At 47.1% G+C, this 17,415-nt stretch overlaps 1 protein-coding gene across 1 annotated transcript; it reads right to left on the bottom strand.

The window, feature by feature from the left end:
• Positions 1–243: 243 nt before the first annotated feature.
• LOC125759167 (neurofilament heavy polypeptide-like) lies at positions 244–6,483 on the bottom strand. Its single transcript, XM_049417572.1, has 5 exons — positions 6,460–6,483; positions 3,345–3,650; positions 2,746–2,937; positions 1,702–2,430; positions 244–921 (listed from the first exon to the last, which is right to left on the bottom strand). Exons 1-5 carry the CDS (start codon positions 6,481–6,483, stop codon positions 244–246), a joined length of 1,929 nt encoding a protein of 642 aa, XP_049273529.1.
• Positions 6,484–17,415: the final 10,932 nt, after the last annotated feature.

Raw genomic sequence — 17,415 nt, 5'->3', positions numbered from 1 at the left:
GTGTCTTCTTTCGTGTTGTGGTTCACGATCTTTTTCTAGAATTCACCAACTGGCCTCTCAAGATGTACTAATTAACTAGATTCGAGGAGCCCATCAGAATCACTGTTTGAAAACTAAGGTCCCAAAACGAATACAGCGAGTCACCATCATTTGCAAAGGAGATTCTTTAGCTCTGCTTCGTTTGAACCAGGCGGAAAGACCGCGACAGCGTGACCCAATGGAGACAAACAATGCGGTCGCCCCTTAACCCGTCGTCTTCTTGTGATGTCGCTTGCGGCCTTTTCTGAGCGACTTTCGCTTGCTCTCTTTTTGCCGTTTATCGTCCGGAATCAACGCAGCGACGTTCGCTTGCGACCCTTCTTTTCTGAGTGGAACTCGCTGTATGGGTTCGAACATGCCACCCTGACGCTCCGCTTCCGGTACCGCTGGTTCCAGAACGTCTCTTCCTGCCATCGCTGCGTCCTTGTTCGCTCCACGGTCCTCCTCCTGGAGGCTCGTCCTCGTGCCCGGCCTACTGAGAGGCCGCTTCGCTGCGGCTGACCCTTCGCGTAACCTCAGGTAGGAGGCCGACAGCGAGGTCTTCTTTCCAGAACCCTCTGCCCTGGCTGGTTTGTCCTCCACTTTCGCGTCAACTGGTGCCTCGTGTTGAGCGAAGGCCAGCTTTGCGACCGACTCCGAGGACTTGGACGCCCTTCTTGAGGAAGAAGAAGCATCTTCTTGACCGACGTTCTTTCTCCTAGGTTCCTCGAGCTCGGGGAGCTCCTCCTGCGCTGCGCAGGGCACGCCTTGCTTGCCTTGTTTGATGGTGGCTCCGCTTGTCGTCGGGATCCTCATATATGTCGAGTCGCTCTCAACGGAGACCAGGGCCATCGTGGGCTTGTAGGGAACTAATGGCGCAACCTTCCGCTTCTTCACTGCTTGCTGTAAAATTTATAAAACAAAGATGGGTACTTAATTATCACTTGCTTACTTATTGTGTAGTTAGAAATATTGCGATGAGTAATGATTCAGTGCAGTGTGTGGAAAACAGGGCTAGTTGGTTTTTGTTTATTGTCAAAATAGCACAGCAGGGACCGCAACAGAAGGCACAGAAGCATACGGGAAGAGAGCACGCAGGAAAGTCTGTCCCTACTCTGTCCTGTGTTAGTCAAGCAGCCCTACTTAGTCGTGTTCTGTGTACTTCGCTCCATTGTCAGTTCATGATGTTACCTCAGCGCCTGTTCTTTGCACATCTCTGCATCATGTCGCCATCTGCGCTTCGCTGCTTTGTTAGGCGCCCTTGTTAAAAGAACCGTGTCCCGGTTCTTCTATCAAGGGCGCCTATTATATCTCCCTGCTTCGAGCAAAGTGACTCTTCTGCTTCTAGGCTACGATACCGCAAAGTGCAATGTAGCTTATATTGGGAAATCCGAACGAAAATGCTCTTTCTGATAATGACTGTCCTTCCACATGCCGTATCTGTTGCTTATAACGGAAGCTTATAAAAATGCCCTTCTTTAAAAATACGATCTTTCACATCAAAAGGACCTGGTGTTATATATACAGCGATTGTGACCATAGTGTGTTCAAAATGAGCGTTTTTTCCGCGTCTGTTTACACCGTCTATCCTACTGCGTAAGTGGGCTAAAAAGGATGCCCTAGTTTCAGGGAATTTATGCATTGCGACTTCAATACATATCAGTTTACGTAGAGTGTGCTTACCCTCTTCGCTAAATGCTTCAACCTACGCCGCCTAGCCTTGCTGTGTTTCGAAGATCCGCCCTTGGCGTTCTTTCCTGCGGAATCTCGTCCGACTTCCGCACTTTGTTCCGGACCACCTACGGCTACCATCTCTCCACGCAGTGGCTGCTGTTCTTCCAGTTCCGGTTTTGCCTGTTGTCCGTCAGGTTCTTCTTTCATCAATGCTTCTTCCACCGCCTCCGATTCTGCGGCAGGCTGTGGCACAACGGCCACCACGACGTTAACGTCGCTCTGTAGAACTCCCTGATCGGAATCGGAAGGCAACTGCTTGTTGAGAATCAGCATTTCGTCGACGCTCATTCGAGACTTCTTGGAAGTGATGCTACCACGCTGCTTTTCCAAAGCACCTGTCTTTGACATTCTATCCCCGTCTGCCACCACTTGTGGCACAGTAACGTCCGCAGGCTTTTCGATGCCTCGAGTGCTGGATTTGTCGGACAGAAGCTTTTCTAAGCTCCTTCTTGACTTTTGCTGACGTACAGTCTTGCTGGATACATGTGCATCGTCGTTCGTCGATTTCACTAAAGACGGCTTCTCAATTAACTTCTTTGGAGCAGTCGTTGGGTAAGTACTGCCTTTGACAACAACGGCGAGATGTTTATTGCCGAGTTTGGTCAGGTCGCCTTGAACTTTTAGACCTGAACGTTCCTTATGAATATCCTCGTAGACTGCTGATGATGCTGGGAAAACCTGCGCATGGTAAAAGAAGGAAAATAGGTGCGAATGAAACTAATTGGCTTAACTTGGATCTGTGCGAGGAGCATTCAGGATTTTATACAGTAAACGTAACCCAGCATTTTAAAGAAAATATAAAGACACGTGTCCTTGGTCTGGTAATCGGGCCTTGTAAGACCAACTTCTAGTGTTAGCAGTTCGTTGTCAAGGTGCTGCACAGCCGTCCGCTGCAACCTTTGTATACAGATAGCTGCTGTTGGTTTCAGGCAATGACAACAAGGCTACATAAAACATCACGCTTCGCAAATTCAGTGATAAGATGCACGTCACCTCGTTGGCTATGTTGCTCGCTTCGGGGCCGATCTTGCCCGACAACTCGGTTGAAGGGACAGCAACCACTCCAGCCACCTGTGAGCTTTCCTTGACGGACGGCCCACTGCCTGAGATCGGCTGGGTCACGGCGGCCGCGCGGACTCCATGGGGCTCATCAACTTCAGCTTCTGTAGCCAGAGCCATCACTACCTGAGAGGTACAGATAAAAAAAGGAGAAAAACTGTAGGTGAGCGTAATCCTTGACCTTATGTGTATCGTAGTTGCACTCGCGCATTGGCGGCGTTCGTGCGCCCTGGTGTATTCCTTGGTTCAGCTTTATGAAACCGACAGACAATGAAGTTGGAGAAAGCACAGGGGATATTATTAGTGGTTTCCTAACTTTATTGTAATGATTCTCACTTAAATGTAAAAAAAATTGATGTGGATCACTATTTCCGTCTGTGTGATCCGAACCCACAATAGTCGAACTCGGAGGTTGTGGATTTCCTATGTGATTCCCTGAAGGGCTCTTAGGGCACTCGTATAAATAAAATAAACAAATAAATTTCAGAAATATCGTTTGGGTAACCATTAAACGTGTCGGTCTGTCTTCTCACCGGCGAAACATTCTCGTACGCTTGCAACTCGAGCCTTTGGCGTTGCGCGGACCGTCTAATCGAGCTCAGGTGTCGAGACACGTGCACCGTGCCGGACAGTGACGCCACGCCACTCTGCCCCGGTGGCGGTGCGCCGGACTTGGCTTGGCGCTCTTTGATCAGGGTGTCCGTTCCGGGCAGGGCGAACGCGCCGTCGCTGGCCACCACGAAGTCGGACGCCAGGAGCTCAGTCGAGGACTTGGAGCTCCGGCTGCCACGCTTCCCGCCAGCACGCTTGGATTGTTTAGAGGACTGTAGGCGACGTGCCTGGAGGAACAAGATGTTCAGTAAGACTTGTGCTTGCCTGTGCTCACTGATTCACGTAGCGAGAAGAGTTCCAGCCAACTACTTGGACGACGACAGTAGTCGGCTGGTGAGCTGTCTGCCTTGGTGTCCTGAACCCTCCTCGTTATGATCACTGAGCTAGCAGTATGTATAATAATTGCCGGAGGTTTGCGTACTAAAACCACGATACGATTATGGCGGGCGCCCTAGTGGAGGGCTTTAGAAATTTCGACCACCTTGGGATCTAAGCAGATGGGCCTCTAACATTTCGCCTCCATCGAAATGCGGGCGCCGCGACCGGAATTCCATCTCCTGACCTTTGGGTCTGCGCTCGAGGGACCGGGTCTAACTTGGCGATTCATTGTAGATCCTGAAGATGCATTCCCCGTTTAAAAGACACCTTGGTTCTGGATAAGGGTCCAGACAACATGGCACGTGAGCTCAAAGAAGCCTTCTTTATCACAAGAAAGGGCCTAGGTTGCGTCAGTGAACCTTCGAAGATGCTTTACGATTGCGAAGTGTCTTTTTTACAAGCGCTTAGTTGAAAAAACACCAACCGCGCATGCCCGAGAATATGAAGACATGTTATTTTTTAATAGGGTGTACTGTTTGAACTGTATTGAATTAGCTGCTGAAATCGTTATAATTTTTTTTTTATTTTCGCGTTGCTTTGGCCATATACACCACGTGTCATAGATCACACCGCCATTTTCCTCGTCAAGTTACGTCATCACATACAACTGTTATCGTTTTTAAGTACAGCATGCGACTAGCGCTCTCAATGCTTGAGCCTAATGTATATCTGTTTTCTTCGAATAAAAATCAGTTGTCAGTATAGCGTTCGTCCGTGTCACTTGTTGTGTTTGTCTCGATGGCATCTTATTCCTTCGCTTAATCATAACCATAGACCACCGCGGCGGGTGAGGTAGCAGTATGTAACGGGGACGCACCCAATTTTTTTTGTGAGGGAAGACGGGAACGTGGTCACCCACACTTTATGTATGTTCGTGCACGCATTTGTATATGTACGTGTATGCATATGGAAAATAGAAAATTTTAGGGGCGCGAGGGGGGGGGGGGTGAGGGGTGTCTGCATGCCACTGGCGTAGAAGCTAGAGAGGGGGGGAGGTGGAGTCAAATGACTATACCTTCGAACACGCACATAAATTATTTTGTATATCTAACCGTCGTGAAGTCCCCTGGAATACATTTTTAATATATGAAATGCTTTATATATCAAAATACATCTATATATAACTTTAATGAGAACCAGCAGATAATGAAGCCAATGAAGATATTGGGAACGTTAATTGTACTGTTTTAAGTGTATTGTAATAATTGTGATATACATGTAGAGAACGTAAGGTGGACGAAAAGACAGGAAGGTCTCAGGTTCGGTCCCTGCCTGCGGCAAGTTGTCTTTTCTTCCACATTACTTTCTTCCCATCTATGTCACAGTCATTACAATACACTTAAAACAGTACAATTAACGTTCCCTAATCCTTCCTTGGCTTCATTATCTGCTGGTTTTCATAAAGGTTGTGTCAAACAAAGAAAACGAGGCCTCGAAAATTCCCTTCCTTCCTTCTATACAAAGAACTGTATTGCGATTCTCTTCCGATTCGGTATATCCAGGTTCGATATACCTTTGTGGATGGTATATATGCGAGTATACCACCCGCCGTGGTTGCTTTCAATGGATAATGTATCGCGCTCCTAAGCTTTAGGATGCGGTTCAATCCGTCATCCATAGACGACGGCCGCAATTCGATGTAGGCAAAATGCAAAAACGCTGCACCCGTCCTGCCGTTTCTCTTCCTTTCGTCATCGTGGTCGTTAGCGCGTTTCACGAACAGCGTCGTTCACGTGCTTCGATTCAGGTGCTTGTTAAAGGGGCCCTGCAATACTTTTTCAGCATGGTCAGAAAACGCTGCCGATAGGTAGTCGAGGCTCCTGAGTACAGGCGAGCCAAACATTACGGCGCAGAACGCGGCCTGGAATTTACAACTAATTCTCAAAGTCAACTAGAAATCGTTCCCTCTTCTCTGCACAAATGATGCCATATAATCAAATGACCGTGCCGTAAACCCACAGTCCACAGCCATTGCCTGATTTGAGCATCGTGAGCTGCATATAGTTACCGTGGCCGCCGCGGTATGCCGCCACGTGCCCGCGCGCTTGCTTCGATCACACCCAAAGTAAGCCGCTCGTTCGACGAAAAAAAAGAGAAAGTGCTCAAGGTCATGACGCGCGCTGACGAAGGGACGCATCCTCTTGCCCCCTTGTCATCCCCCTCCCTGCGTAGCTTTCAGCGCGCTGGCTGGCACGAAAGTACATAGAAAGTGCTTGACGCATGCGACAAATCCCTGCAACTCCGCTCGTACTCTACGGATTCTAAAAATTTGTGACAGTCGATTCGTGAGGCAATGAGCTCTTTTAAAGAAGCCATTCGGCGATTTCTTGGTAAAGTGTTGCCGAGTCCCTTTATTATTATTTTTTATTATTATTTACAGATACTGCAATCACCAATTGGTGATTTTAGCAGGGTGGTACATCAAGTTAGTTATGAACAATTGGCAAGTACAGTGACATATAGTATATACATGTTATACAATGAATACAGGGCAAAAATACTTTAAATAAAACAAGGCAGATAATATTATTCCGGAGCTCCCCGCTAAGGTGCGCCTCGTAGTCATATCGTTGTTTTTCCGCGTAAAACACAGGAACTTAATTTAATTTTTGTTTTTGTTCGGATACTTCGTCATACAGGCCACTTCGCTGTAAATACCTTGTTGTACAGGGTGGACCACATGTTAGGTCAACACCTCATTAGTATTCAAGCCGTTAAAACTACAATGTTTATTCTACTTCGCGAGTGGAATGTCCGTTAAATGCCGTCGAATCATGGTGTCAATAAACGTAATACTAATTTTCCGATTTCTGTAATAAACGGTAGCTCCTGTGATGTCTTGAATACCACTGAGGTGTTCACCTTACATGTGGACGAAGCTGTTCATGTCGTTACACATGTCCTCCCGTTGACTAAGCCCTGGTTTTGACTCATACGAAACTCACAGAAGTTCAATGTTCGAAATCAAAACTCACATAATGGTCTAACCATAAGTACTCGCCTGTACGCTTGATCGAGGATTAGGGTTCTTCGCTGCGTCCGTGTCGAACCCTTCAACCACGAGCGTCTTTCGGTAATACATGGCGTGTTCCCAGTCGAGTGGAACCCACGTGGGCAGCGGAATGAGTAAGTTTCGAAGAGTCTGTCCGCGCACGGGGGAGGGAGGAAGAGCATTGCTTCATAAGCGTTACTTTGTTTCATAACGAATCTGCATAGAATCACTTAAAATCTAAACTGATTTTACCACTGGCTTGTGTTGTCTTAGAGCGATAGCTTTCGTCGCTATATTGTACGCTTATTTTACAGAATAAATCTACTCTCACCCCTTCTCACTCACTCACTCACTCACTCACTCACTCACTCACTCACTCACTCACTCACTCACTCACTCACTCACTCACTCACTCACTCACTCACTCACTCACTCACTCACTCACTCACTCACTCAATCAATCAATCAATCAATCAATCAATCAATCAATCAATCAATCAATCAATCAATCAATCAATCAATCAATCCGTTTTTCTTGTGCATTGTAGATGTAATGACCCCAGAGCCCCTTCTAGTGTTGTGGTTAGTAAACTGAACTAGAATGCAAATAAATACAAAAAATACAAGTAGTATACGTATAAATACAAATGTTACCATAGCTTTGATACAAGTGCATGAAAGACTTTTTCCTTATTTCGGTTACTCGTGTAAGTTATGCAGGTGAGCACAAGAACGCTTTCCTCACTTGACCGAGAAGAGAACAGTTCAGACTAGATCCGACCAAAGTACGCAGTTGCTCACCAAGTTTACATCAGTCAATAAGACAACGGCGAACACGGGGATGAAGCTCAGTTGAACGAGCCATAACCACGTGATCACCGCGTAAATCCATATTGGGTATGTACCGTCTTCCGAGTGCTTTGAAACGATCTTGACGAAAAACAGACTCTGGGAAAGAGAGAGAGAAGCATTGGATCACCGTCTCGCTGGCGTGAGACAGGAGCGATTGTCGGGCAAAGAGTGCGCCATGTTTGCCTTTATAAAGGCTAAAGCCTTAGATGCCTCATCAGACGCAAAATGTGACCGTCGTCGTCAACACCGGTGATGTAAAAATCATCATCACGAGATGACATCACCATAACGTCACAGATTCTCAACATTTGCAAAGTCACGTAACCTGACGTCATATGATCGTGTCATCACGTGACGTCGTTACTTGGTCCTAGGTGGTTTGATGCCTGACGATTGGACGACGAGGCTCAATCTCGAACCACTAATAATTCAGACAACAAGTAAAACAATCAATAGATCATCTGGCACACTAAATTACGTGTACTCCCGGACTTCGCGTCATGCGCTCAACACTACTTAAGAACCTGCTGCGCTGCCGTCATTCCATTGTGAACAAGGGATCCGTACGGACCCCGAAACGTCATTTTGTTTTTTGACATTGGTCAGTGACCTGTTTTTTACGATGCCTGAGGCAGTGGAAAACTACAACGTTGGGCGCAGGAAGCTTTCGGGGGCGGGGTCAATACTTTGACTGAGAAGAAAAAGAACATGGCTTTCGCCTTCGACTCTTCTTAGGCAAGCTCATAAAACACCGTGTGACCCTTTCTCTTGCAATGCTGCACAAAGAACCTTTCAACGACTACACTATAAATTAGTGCCATATCAGCGTACGCGGATATCTCCGGAGCTTCTCTAGATGGAGTAGACAACACAAATGGCCATGACGCGATCGTCGAGCTAATTTAAGACAGCCACGGTCTATGGACAATTAGTTTCTGCAGAGAGTTACAATGCACCAAGGTTTTTAGCTGTGCAAACACATTTTCCTCAGCTAGTCTGTTCTTCGTTCTCAACAACACTACTACAGCGCAGAACACACAGAATAGAATTTGAAGTGAATTGTGTTTCCAACAGGTTGGGGGAGACAGCACCACGCAATCACCAGAGCAATGCTCTCGACTGCAAACGACTTGCCACTAGACGGCGCAGACGGAAATTTCGGCACGCGCTCGAGTGGCCCGTATTATTTTGCTGCAGACTGTACGCATGTGCTGAACACCGCTGAGCAGGTTACGGTGTTAACGGTTCGCATAGAGAATCCTAGGTGCTGTAGAAGACACGCAGAACAGAGTGCTTAAGCGTTCGTGTTTTTATACTTACTATTACTACTAGAGGTATGACGGATGCCAGGCAGACTTTCACGAAGTCGCTGCAATCTCGACGAGACATCATTCTACAAGCTATATCAAGTCGGCGTACACCTGCGATAGGAATCGAGATCAGGATTATCGCGATTGGATGCATGCAAAAAACTTTATTTTGTATCCGGCGTGTTTGTGGGCTGGGCTCCCGGCTAAGTGTCATCTAGAAGGTCTTGCCTCCTATCGGCGTCATCGGCCCTCTGTTTTGCCCATAGCTCATTGTCCAGAATTGAGCTAAGCAGCGCGGCCCTACAACGATCGCGGAGGCTGTCGGTGGAGGCCGCGTTCTCATCACTGTGTATTAATGCCTAGCATATCCATAGGACACGTTCTATGGTAGCTCGTGCTTCATAATCTTTGCATTGATCGGCGGTGTATATATCTGGATATATAACATGCAGTAGCGCGGAATTCTTATATGACCTGGTTCGCAGCTGTCGCTACTAAACAGACTGCGACTTTTGCGTTTAAGGTGGGTTAGAATATCAAACTTTGAAGGGACACTAAAGAGAAAAACGATTTTTTTTTTCGTAGTAGTAAAACTCATTCACTATACCGAAATCATCACACATGCCCCCAGAAGAAGCTTGGTAAACGAGAAAACGAGCAAAAAATGCGGGTGTGGCCGCCACCTTCTCACACCAATTGCAGTGACGTCATGCATTTTTTAATGGGCAAAAATGAAGCTTATTCTCTTCTGAGGGAGCCGAGACTTAACGTACCAAGTTTCACAAAGTTTCGTTAAACCAACGTGGCCAAAATGCGAGAAAACCCATTTTGAAATCCGTGACGTCGCCATCGGAAGTTTCGGCGGGAAATTTAAAAGTGAAGAATTAGACATTAATTTCCTCATCTATTAACAAACCATTCACGGTGGAATTAACGAGAATAGGGCTTTGAGATTATAGGTTACCGGACTAGTGTTTCACTTCAATGTCCCTTTAAGTTACATATTTATTTCGTCAATTTAGTAACGCCTAGTAAAACTATTTCAGTAGGTTCCCTTGCAGCGCACATAAAGGACAGGACCAATGCAGGCAGACAAAGGCACACACGGCGCTCTTTGTGTTATGTGTGCCTACATTTGTCCTGTCTTTTATGTGCGTTGCCAAGGAAACCTACTGAATATGTGGTACCAACCAGCCCGCATCGGACCCCTAGTAAAACGGTTGATTCAATAGGTAACACAGGAAATGTTCGAACTGGAGTACAGCCGCGGTAACGTCTGTGTAGAGCGCGCGAGCAGCTGGTTTTTGCTCTGCGGGGCGACACCTTGAGGCAGTTTCGGGCTCTGACGTGGTGTGTCAGGAGCATGCGCGGCCTAGTAGTCAGGCTGACCACGTCAGAGCCCGAAACTACCTCAAGGTGTCGCCCCGCAGAGCAAAAACCTAGAGTCACTGGAAAAATTTCAGAGTATCGCATCTGTTTTCCGCGCGCCGCCGCCGACGCGATTGGCTTACTCGCATCACGTGACCTCTCGCCGCCATATCCCGTCCAAGCGCTCTGGGTGCAGGCGCGTTTAATGCAGAGCGTGGCCGGACATTTAGCAGTACCACGGTCCCCAGAAGTACTTCGTCGCCTTTTTAAACGCGGCATGCAGATAGGGGCGTAAGCAGACTTTTCCGGGGGGTGGGGGTGGGGCACGGGCCCGGTGTGCCACCCCCTGGCTACGCCACTGCATGCAGATGCCAGAAGAGAGTAGCTCACCATCAATCGAACGTTACTGGTGAGCTACTCTGGGAATCTCGTTTGCCGTGTGGGAAAAATTAATCTCAAAGAGCGCCGTTCTACGTGGCTGCATAGTTGGCCTGAACGAATTCGCCCCCCTCGAATAACACTCCTTCCTGCAGTGAACTACACTAACTTTTCTGGAAAAGATCTTATGCGACAGGATACTTCACCTTTTCGGTTCGCTATGGTCAGCGATATTGAAAACTACATACCTTTCTATTTGCTCGGCTGTTTATATCTCGATCTGTTGAACTACGCATGCTATCCGAGTTATAAGCGTGTCACGCACGAGAGCGAAAATTTGTTAAAATAATAACTGTTTACTGTTATACCTCGAAGGCAATTGTGGCATTATCTTTGGCATTGCACAAAACAGAAGCGTGGAACTCTGTTGATAAACTTGGTATAAGGCAATGTTATCAAGCGTATTTTTAAACTTGTTGCAAAAAATGCTGCTAATGCTGCATTGCACCGAACGTACCCTTAAAATACTTTATAATTGGTGAGAAATGGTCACAGCAAAAAAAAAAAAAAAACAGATTCCACGCATTGAGGGAGTCGATTTTATGCGATCCCTAGGTCTATATACATACTGTGTTGCAGTAGCATGCGCTTTAAAAATTTTGGGATGCGCTATTTCTGATCAAAAGAACATAAAGCACCGTGCCAAGGAAGTTTTAATAAGAGTGCATTATGAAAAAACAAGTGCAGCAGTGCAGAAACCGAACCTCAGCTGTTTATGCGCTGGCAACGCCAAAAAAAGAACTGTTTGTCGGAACACAGCAAAATATTTGCAAATTTATTGCAACGTTGGGAATATTAAGGAGACAAGAAATAGGAAATGAAACAATTAGGTAGTGATGTCAATCATTTTTGATGGCCTATTTTCTACGTATCGTAAGATAAGATGCACCTTATGCCGATTCGCCCGTGCGTTCGGCTGCTGGCGTTCCGAATCAAGACGTCGCGCACAACTTCCAATTACCGTACACACACAACTTCTATTACACATATCAACCAGTTGAACAGCAAGCACGGTGCGCAAGCAAGGTATGCGTCAGCGATCAGTCGAAGGACGCAATGTTGAATGTTCTCGATGTTCGATAACGTTCTCGAGTGCAGTGAACCTGAACACCGACTGCAAAGCTAGCGCAAACAGTCAAGATTCACGAAATGTCGAAGTAAATGGCATCTCGCACGATGTCGCTGCGCTAATGCAACTATGTTTACAGATCCGGACCTAGCGAACACGCCCGGGCGTGACACGAAAAGAGACCGATGAAGCCGTGAAGAGAGTTCGCGAGCACATGGCAACATTCGCCGTACGTTTCATTAGTTACACCGCTAACTGCGCAGTCGTTTCATACCTATCGATGACTCGAAATCACTTCTAATATCCTCTTGAAGAAACACACACACATAATGCCGTTCTGCCGAGCGTAACACGGCACTGAGGCTGAAAGATCGGTCACTTCTCAACGCACGATAGCAACCCGCCGGACGGTCTGGAAGGGACATGGCCGCCGCCACCCAATGTTGCCCGCGTGCAGCCTACCTTTGCGGTACTCTGATTTTCCAGTGACTCTACAAAAACCAGGTGCTCGCGCGCTCTACACAGACGTGGCCGCGGCTGTACATTGCCATGCTGGATCCTTAACTTCTATAAGACCTAAAACAAATTTGTTTAAACATTCTCTATCCCACTCACATCATTTCCGAATGGAATATTTTGCTTCTCTCATCACTACATAGCACTGACTTAATTGCTCAGATAACGTCATAAATTCTTCGATTCTGTACAATGCCTCAGTAAACTTTATCCCCTATTCTGATGTACCGTGCATTACTCATTATTATAGGTATGTATTGTTTGCTCCTGTCTACTTATGTTATCAGCGTTTATTTCATTTTGCTCTTACACGATGCCCTTCCTGCATAGGCCTGCGGCATTTGTTTAACTAAATAATAATATTACAGTGTATAAAAACGGATATGCCCCCCTCACTTGGGAGATAGATAGGTTGAGGTCGGTTTAAATGTAAGTTTTTACTGATCAGATTGTAACACTTCGCTGTGAGAACACAGCGTAGCTATGGAGATCGCGTTTGCATCATTTCTCCATAGGAATGCGTCATTCACAGTCGAGAAGAAGGGAATCGTAGCTAAGGCTCACGAAATGCATTTTCCCAATCTGAGTGGCATATGGCGAAGCTTGTAGCTCACAAAGAAGGTCGCGGACGAAGAAATTGAATGCAGTTCGTCCGTGTCCTTCCTAGTGCGCTGCAAGTTTGTCCATGTATCACTGCCAACAAGCGTGTGGTATCACTGCCTTTGCGTGTGGTATATCTACCAAGAGAATCGGCACCAATTTCGTAGCGCATTTCGATCTGTCTGGGTCGCAATTTCAACACGTCGTATTCAGATGTATTCTTCTGCACTTCTGTATAGCCGTCATAGCTTCGCACATATTACTGAAAGGATCGCAGGGCCACCTACCATAGAATTGTAGCAACACAATGGACTCCAGAAAGAGCAGCACGAAGCGCAGCTTCTGGTCGTGATTGTGAGCAATAATTGCGGCCATGTTGGCACCACCCTGAAAGGCAATTTTCTGTTGTTGTAGCATCAGCACTGTGGGTTAAATGCCTCGTAAGCTTCATCTGCTTATTAAATAAACACAGAAATAAAAGAGTAAATAAAAAATGTCGCTCTTGTGTAGGTCTTGGTGTAGTTCTAAATCCTGCGCTTTATGCAGCTACACTACCGTGAAACCTGCGGAAGTGCGTAGAACGTGCAACTCAGCGATTCCCTTGGCGCATGCCGCAGCCTCGTCAACCGCGCGCTTGCCGAGGTGGTGGCGCCCTCTTTTGCGCAGCGCGGGTCTCAGCCGGATGTTTCAGCAGCGCTCGCGCAATTTTGGGTCGATTATTCTGATCAATTCTTGGTTATTTCAGTAGTTTATATAATTTCAGACCATGGTTATATTATTTTGCACTGGTTTTCAGGATTGTTCGCCTCGTTTTAGGCCTGCATTTGAGTGTCGCATGGCCACTGCGTGACCATGCGACATGCGACATGAGACTGAATGGACGACGATCCGCGCGCCTAAAGTGCTACGCATTTAGAAAAGTTTCAGTTTGTCTCAAGGGCTAAGCAATGAATGCGATATCAACATATTGGAATGCTATTGAAGCTAGCAGCCAACTCCTTAAGGGCCCGATCTAGTGTAACTCTACAAAATGCTGGCGTTAGGGAATACGGCCGCTCCAGAGAGCAAAGCGGTTTTCATGCTCTCTATCGCCTCAACGCGAAGTAAGCGGCGACAGCAGAGTGCGTACAAGGGTGTGACTCGCCTACCGATCTCAGTCGAGATAGCGGCGCGACCGCACCCTTACTGGTCAAAGTTCACGGTTGCTGCCCGAGCGACGAGCACCAACTATGCTGATATGACGTGATAATGTCCACTGCTGTGGCACTGGCTTGCAGACGCTGGGTGACAAAAACTTTAAAATCAAAGTAAAATATTTTGTGCATGTTGTCTGGCTCCGGTGTTTGGAGTGCGTTAACACCGCATACCAAGAAAACGAAAAACTTCCTTTTTTACAGGGCCCCAAAATTTTGCGAGTTTCCGACTGTACGTTGGGAAGCCTACCTAAACGTTTGAAGTCAAGATGGTCCGATGGTATTGATGGCAAAGTCGATGACGGGAGAACAAAACGCGTAGCTTTACTGTGACTTGTCAATGCAGCCAGCTCAATGGGACACAAACTCCTTTCCCGCACTTCTTTTTTGTTTGCGATACTTTTAAATAAAACTAAAAATAAGTATTGGTGTTTTAGGTCCCAAAACCACTATATGCCTTAATGGACGCCTCCGGAAATTTTGACCAACTGGAGTTCCGTAATGTGCATCTAAACTTAATTACACGGGCCTCTAGCATTCGACCTCGATCGAAATGCGGCCGCCGCGGCCGGGATTTGATCCCGCGACTTTCATTAATCTTAGGGCAACAGGCACTAATCTCTGTTAATCTCAAAATGTCAGGACCGTGCTGTTCTGGGTAAAACGTAAGGACGTGACCGCGACAAGAAAACTTACCGGACTGCAGATGGCCACGCTGGTCATGAGAAGTGTTACGCACACGAAGAAGTGAATCAGCGTTCGGTTCAACAATGTATACGGCTGGGCCTGGGTGAGCACTTCGATGACGATGTCGGGCACAATTAACTGGAGAAAGGCAACAACAATACGGATTAGGCTCTTTAGTTAAAGGAACAAAACGTTTGTTGCAAAAATCACGAGGAGACGGGATGACGATAATTTGTGGGGTTTTACGAGGTACCACGCCGCGGAGGGTTTTGGAAATGTGGACCATCTGGCGGCCTTTAACGTACAGAAGTCAACAAACTAATCTAGAAGGCTGGATCGGCGCACTCCGGCAACGTGTAAGCCGATAGCGAGTACATTGAGATAGCCGACGCTTGAGCATTCATCCTAAGCGGCCACGCATGCTATAATTTGGTCTCTTTGAAACAACCGGAGTGCGCCGCTCGAGTGTTCTAGACAACTGTGTTGACCTCTGGAAATTGACATCGCGCAGTACACAAGCATCTAGCATTTCGCCGCCATCAAAATGCGACGGCCGCAGCCGGGATCGCACCTGTGACTTTGTGGTCAACAGGCGAACACCGTAACCACAGTGCCACTGCGGCGGACAAGTTAGCAGTCTTATAACATAAGAAACTAGAGAATGGTTAAGCCTTTAAAGTATAACATTGACAGTTGCTAATGCACATACGTAACCTTAAGGGACAAGAAGAGAGCAGTGTGGGTCAGGGAACATACGGGGGGCTAAGGACATCTTAGTCGAAATCAACAAAAAGAAATGGGCATGGGCAGGGCGTGGAGCGCAAAGGCAAGATAATCTCAGTTCATTAAGAGTAACAGACTGTATTCCGCGAGAAGGCAAGCGCTCCAAGAGGAGGCTGTGTGGGCAGATAAGAGATCAAGAAGTTTGCTGGGACAACGCGGCAGCAGCAAGCACAGGACCGGGTTGATGAGTGAAACATGGGAGAGGAAATTGTTCTTCAATGGTCGTAGTCAGAATGAGGATGATGATGCTGATGATGATGATGATGATGGATTTACATGCAGCAACGAGCACTCTCGCAATGTACTCACAAACTTCGGAAGCATCGTGGACAGCAGCCACAGGGCGTGCACCTGGCTCCACAGCTGCTGATACGGCACAACACTCAGTGCTTGCGGCAGAATACCCACGACTAGGCTCGACTCTGGAAATATATTGAGATAAGCAAGGCCAAATCGTGCCTATAATGCAATGGAAGGTACCGTCACAACAGATAGTTTATCTGAAAGAAAAAAAATAGAAACTGCCATAATCGAGATCTGCACTAGGCTTAGAGTGCGGTCTTAGTCTTACATGATTTTCTTTTATTTGCACAGCGGTAAAAGTATGAAATATCGTCGTCGGTATGCTTATCTATGAGAACAGTACCAGGCACTGTGTGCTGTGCTGCGTTAGGTACTACTTAAGGATGTTATGTCGAGAACCTGAGGGTCTTTTCGATAAGAGCTGACGAAAAGGGACGAAAAGTTTCGTTAGCACATAACTGACTCATTACTATTGTTAAATTATAAAAACTTGGCAGCCCAAACAAACAAGACTCGGAAGAGCAGGATGCAAGCCTCCTTTGTGTGTCTCGTTTGTTTGCGCTGCCAAGTTTATTATGAATCTATACCAACAACCCCGCCTTTCCCCTCTTCTTCTATTGTTAAAGCCTTAGATATATGCGCATGCATGCGTTTAAGGATTTGTTACGGCTGTGTGGAGATTGGGCTTGCGCATTTGCCCTTCTTTGTCGGTTGACCGCCTTGCGTATCAATGCCGGTATTTCCACATACTCACCTTCAGTCTGTGCTTATTAATCCTGTCTGCGCGTCGCTTCCGGTTAGAGCTTAGCTAAGCAAGGCACCTACTCGATACTAGTGGAATTTGGTCAGAAGTTACTGTAGACAACATTATAAACCGCTACAGGAAGTTGGTGTATAAGAGGCGCACGGGGACCTTGTCTTCAAGATGTTCCAGTTATGAGTTTCGGCGCAAGCGCGGGACTCTCCCAGGTTCATCCGCTGGGCCTATAAAACTGCGCTACCTAGACATGGCGAGCGATGCGCACCTCTGCCAACGAGCGTGCGCACATCAGTGCCGATGGTCGACGCCAGGTGGCCGAGGAACATGAACGTGATGGCCGTGCGAAGTAGTTCGGTGGCCGTGTCGGCGACCAGCACGAAATACACGTCCCTGCGTTAAGATGCAAGGTTCGGGACTCTTCAGAAACTATTGTCCCTTGCAATCGACGCCACGACAAATATATTTATCGAGACAATGAGTTTTATATTTGTTTATCGTGACAATAAAACGCTGGCGTAAGGGAACGCGGCTGCAGCAGCGAGTGAAGCAACCTTCGTGCTTTCTATGGCTTCAGCGCAAACACTGCGATAAGAACGCAACGCATACAAAGGTCTGCTGATCCCTTGTGAAGATACGGCATGCGCGACCACGGCCGACCACACCCGGTTGTTCAATATACGCATATCCTGCCGGAGCTACGCAGCCCGCCGTCCAGGACCCACCGATGGGTTTTTCGCGCGATG

Source organism: Rhipicephalus sanguineus, chromosome 7 (genome assembly GCF_013339695.2).
Source record: "Rhipicephalus sanguineus isolate Rsan-2018 chromosome 7, BIME_Rsan_1.4, whole genome shotgun sequence".
Classification (NCBI taxonomy): Eukaryota; Metazoa; Arthropoda; class Arachnida; order Ixodida; family Ixodidae; genus Rhipicephalus; species Rhipicephalus sanguineus.
The sequence above is the reverse complement of the archived record's forward strand: the minus strand, read 5'-3'. Positions and strand labels throughout refer to the sequence as shown.